Source organism: Sparus aurata, chromosome 16 (genome assembly GCF_900880675.1).
Source record: "Sparus aurata chromosome 16, fSpaAur1.1, whole genome shotgun sequence".
NCBI classification, from domain to species: domain Eukaryota; kingdom Metazoa; phylum Chordata; class Actinopteri; order Spariformes; family Sparidae; genus Sparus; species Sparus aurata.
In genome coordinates, this window is record NC_044202.1 from 24,722,752 (window position 1) to 24,727,528 (window position 4,777).

Below are 4,777 nucleotides of genomic sequence, written 5' to 3' on the forward strand. Positions count from 1 at the left end.
TTTGTACATTAAAATGTATAAACAAGTAGAGATGCCATGGACATGCCACAGGTTGCTGCAGACTGCCACTGCGGTGCCACTACCTGCCAATGCCACTGGGAGGATCTCTGTGCTGCTGTAATAATAATGCTGATTTCTCCTGGGAGGGCCACATTCCTGGGGCCCGCCCATAGCACCACACCTGCATGATGCAGAGAGCACAGAGTCAGAACTCTTCACAGGTGAGAGCAAAACTAATCATCCATACATCTCCAGTCAGGACAGAGACACTCTCACTTCCCTCTGCCAGGATAAACAACAGGACACAGTTGATCCTGCAAGGCCCTTTACTCACTCGTCTTCATCATATCAAGATGAGAACGTTATTGTTGCTGCTTCTCTTCTGTCACGTTCCATCAGCAGGTAAGATCACATTTTACATCTGAAACTCTTTCAACTTGACATTCCAGTTTAGTTACACTTTTCGTATCATACTATCGGCTTAGAGCTAACCTGCATTGTTAGCAAAAGGTGGGAAAGAGTTAATTACTATGAATGTGACTGAAAAGTTGAATACATTTCATATCATATCAAAATGGGAACAATAATATTAAAAATGGAGCTTTAAATGGAGGAGGAAGAAGTGAAAGAATGGGGAATAGGAGGGTGAGGAAGAAGATGATGACAGAAGGGGGGAGGAGAATGAGGGAACAGGACAAAGAGAGATGGAGGAAGAGGAGCAGATAGATAAAGGTGGAGTTGATGAAAGATAAACACTCTGTGCATATGTGTGTGTGTGTGTGTGTGTGAGAGAGAGATTAAACCTAAAACACATGAGCACTTACTGTAAATGGCTGAAATAAGAAGTACACTATATGATAATAGTAGTAGTATTTCTACTGAATGTATAAATCTCTTCTGTCCTACAGTGAAACACTCCCTGAAGTATATTTTCACTGCAACTTCTGGACTCCCAGACTTCCCAGAGTTTGTTGCGGCTGCAATGGTTGATGAAGAACTAGTGGTTTACTGCGACGGCAGCAAAAAGACAATCGAACCGAAACACAACTGGGTGAAAAAAATATACGAAGATGATCCTCAACACTTGGAGGAGTACAAAAGAGCATGTTTTGAGGGGGAGCTAACTTATTTCAAAGGCATGATCAACAGTTTGATACAGCGCTTCAACCAAAGTGGAGGTACAGTATGTGCTATGTTATATTTCACCTTTTGCCTCATGAACTGTTCTTTGTAATTATAAAAATAATTTTGTAAGATGGAATTTGTTGGAATTAATTTGATCAGCCTCCCTGGGCTGAAAAACACTGTGAAATGGAGTGAAAAAGACTGTATACTTTATCGACTAATACTGCTTCAGGGGATGACTGGACCACAGAACATCTGATTGGTGTGCACATTCAAACAAGAGGATCCAAAAACCTGTAAACTGTCAAGATTCAGTGTCTTGTTGTTGTTTTAATTTTTTTAATTAATTTTTTTTAGTTGCTACTTTGTTTTTGTCCCAGTGACTCGCTTTGGTTTCCTTGTTCTTGGTTGGCTTAATTTCAACATAACTTAAAAGATATAAAAAAAAATACATCATCTGGATGCATTTACACATAACTTAAATGATACAACAACAAGGTTTCCGATCAAATTGGCAGAATAAGTTCAAACAAACTGAAATGTGGCAGCATGGTCTCACAGAGAAACATACAGCACGGACCCAGCATACATGTCCTCCCCTTACTGAACTCCTACCTGCACAGAGGTAGGTGAATCTCTTTACCAGTCAAAGCCTCACAGAACTGACACTTGACATTTTCTAACACACAGAATATAACTATCATAATACAAAACTAGAGAAAACTGTTATAATAGTTTGAACTCAAACCAGGGACGCAGCATCGCTGTTCATTGTTGGCATCTGAAAGTGATGAGGTGGGGTGTTTCTGTCTCTGTCTCTGTCTCAGGTGTCCACATTTTGCAGAGGATGGATGGCTGTGAGTGGGATGATGAGACCGGAGAGGTCATTGGATTTAGTCAGTTTGGTTATGATGGAGAAGACTTCATATCAATGGACCTGAAGACAGAGACATGGATCACTCCAAAACCACAGGCTTTCATCACCAAACTGAAATGGGATGCTAACAAAGCTAAAATGAAATTGATTCAGAATTACGTCACAGTGATTCACCCTGAGTGGCTGAAGAAGTATTTGGCCTATGGGAGGAGCTTTCTGCTGAGAACAGGTAGAATAACATGACCTAATGTAGTTTAATAGACACAATCATGTACATATTTTCTGCTCAGACTGAACTGCTGTTGTGTTATCACGCCAGTCAGTCTGACATTCCATTGTTTTCTGTTTCTTTTCTGCAGCTGTAAGATTCGATGTTGTCCTATCCAACCAGCAGACACTTACATTTTGGCTGTTCTGAAATTTCTTTTCATTGATGCTCAGACTGTGATAGCCAGTTAGCATGTGTTAAGTAAGTTTGCCGCCCTCAATGTTTCAAAGTAGAAATAGTTTCATTGAACTCTCTCCAGAGCTTCCCACAGTGTCTCTCCTCCAGAAGACTCCCTCCTCTCCAGTCAGCTGCCACGCTACAGGTTTCTACCCTCACAGAGCCTCACTCGTCTGGAGGAAAGATGGAGAGGAGCTTCATGAGGAGGTGGAGCACGCAGAGATCCTTCCCAACCACGATGGAACCTTCCAGATGAGTGTTGACCTGAATCTTTCATCAGTCACACCTGAAGACTGGACGAGGTACGACTGTGTGTTTCAGCTCTCTGGTGTGAAGGAGGACATCATCACCAAACTGGAGGAAGATCGGATCAGGACCAACTGGGGTAAGAGTGAGATCAGAGAGTGCATGTCTGTCTTTTTCTATTTTCTTTTTTTTTTTTTTTTTTTTTGCTTTTGTCCTCCAGTAAAGCCAGGAATTCATCTTTTAAAAAAAGGCACAAAAAATACAATATGATCTGTTTATGAATTCATTCAATTCTAGAGTCACTAACACTAGAACTGATGAAAATCATAACTTTGTGGCATTTGTGTGTAGTACTTTCAAATCCAACACAAAGGTTTTATTTTGTTTAACAGTTAAGCCCACTGCCAACAGCGTCCCCGTCACTGCTGCAGTGGTTGTTCTTGCTCTCATTCTCATCGGTGCCGCTGGATTCATTGTCTACAAAAAGAAGAAAGGTGAGAGAGAACATGTGTGAGGGTTTTTTTTTTTTTTAATTCAGGTAGCAAAATTAAAACAAGCATCAGAGAAAGGAAATACAGCCACACTCAACAGACTGAGTATAATGAGGAGAAAAGGGGGATAAAGTGACCAAACATAGTCTGGCATATACAACTGTGACTGAAATGATTTGTCTTTGTTTTTATTTCAGCCATTAGTCCTCCATCTTGTAAGTAAAACTTATTTACGTTCTATTTCAGCTGATCTGACTCACACCTCATCTTTTAGATTTATTAAAATGTTTTTAATGTTTCACATTATTGTGCAGATGAACCTTTTGAAGACTAATTTCTGTATTTGTCGATAAAAGTTCAATAAAAGATGTTTGTTTCTGACTTGCAGCTCCTCATAACAGCGCAGGGCTCTTGGAGCAGCTGAATCCAGAGACCTGAATGACTCTCCTGGTGTCGCTAAATTTAGCTTTGCAGAACTAAAAGTGTAAAAGATGGCTTCTTGCAATAAAAGTAAAGTTATATAAAAGGGGCTGATTGAAAATGTGGGACTGTTCTTTGTGGTTTTATTTGTTGTTTTCTGTGAACTCAGACCACCTGGGATGTTGGTGCATGTCTGGGGCTAGCTGGTTAGCATGCTACCTGAAGTAGATACCCCTGCAAAACAATACATAGGCATCTTAATGTCAAATCTGTCATTTACTGGATTTTCATCCTGTTAATTTATTTTAGGTGTCTTATAAAAATGTTTCCAACAACAATTATTACACATTGCACCTTTAACTTGGACATAATTCATAAAAGGTTCCTCATACCACCAGAGTTGTTATCTTATGGAACCAGAACAGTCTCATAATGGATAAATGCACACATAAAGGAATAAATGCACGAAAAAGCACTCACAAATGTATTTGGGGAGTTGTATATATATATATGACTCGATACACAAATGCATTTTCAATGCACACACAAATATGTTTCAATCCATATATAAGTAAAAAAAAAAAAAAAAAAAAATTCACATATGAAAATAAGATTTGTAAACATATTTGTGATGCACACACAAATATTTCTTGTTTAAATATGTGCAATAAAAATTCACAAATGCACAAATCGTCAGTTATTTGCAATTTTCACCCAAAACATATTTGGAAGTTGTTACATTGATATATAAATTGTCAAACGCTCATTTGTCTCAGTGCTTTTAATTTGTAAACCTCCCTGCATTTGTGTGCGGATTGTTGAGACTCATCTAGTGTGACTCCAAATCACAATTATATGTTTTTGGTGAAAATTGCAAATAACTGACGATTTGTACATTTGTGAATTTTTATTGCACAAATTTAAACAAGAAATATTTGTGTGCGCATCACAAATATGTTTACAAATCTTATTTTTATATCTGATTTTTTTTTTTTACTTATATATGGATTGAAGCATATTTGTGTGTGCATTGACAATGCATTTGTGTATCGAGTCATATACTGTATATATACAACTCCCCAAATACATTTGTGAGTCCTTTTTCGTGCATTTATTCCTTTATGTGTGCATTTATCCATTATGAGACTGTTCTGGCTCCATAAGATAACAACC

At 38.3% G+C, this 4,777-nt stretch overlaps 1 protein-coding gene across 1 annotated transcript; it reads left to right on the plus strand.

Annotated features, from left to right (window-relative positions):
• Nucleotides 1-245: 245 nt before the first annotated feature.
• Nucleotides 246-3,192, plus strand: LOC115566140 (major histocompatibility complex class I-related gene protein-like; the record flags this gene model as incomplete). The annotated part of the gene is made up of 5 exons (XM_030391862.1): nt 246-402; nt 909-1,178; nt 1,953-2,231; nt 2,530-2,832; nt 3,086-3,192. Coding segments are annotated over exons 1-5 (1,008 nt in total), but the record flags the coding sequence as incomplete, so codon positions are not given.
• Nucleotides 3,193-4,777: the final 1,585 nt, after the last annotated feature.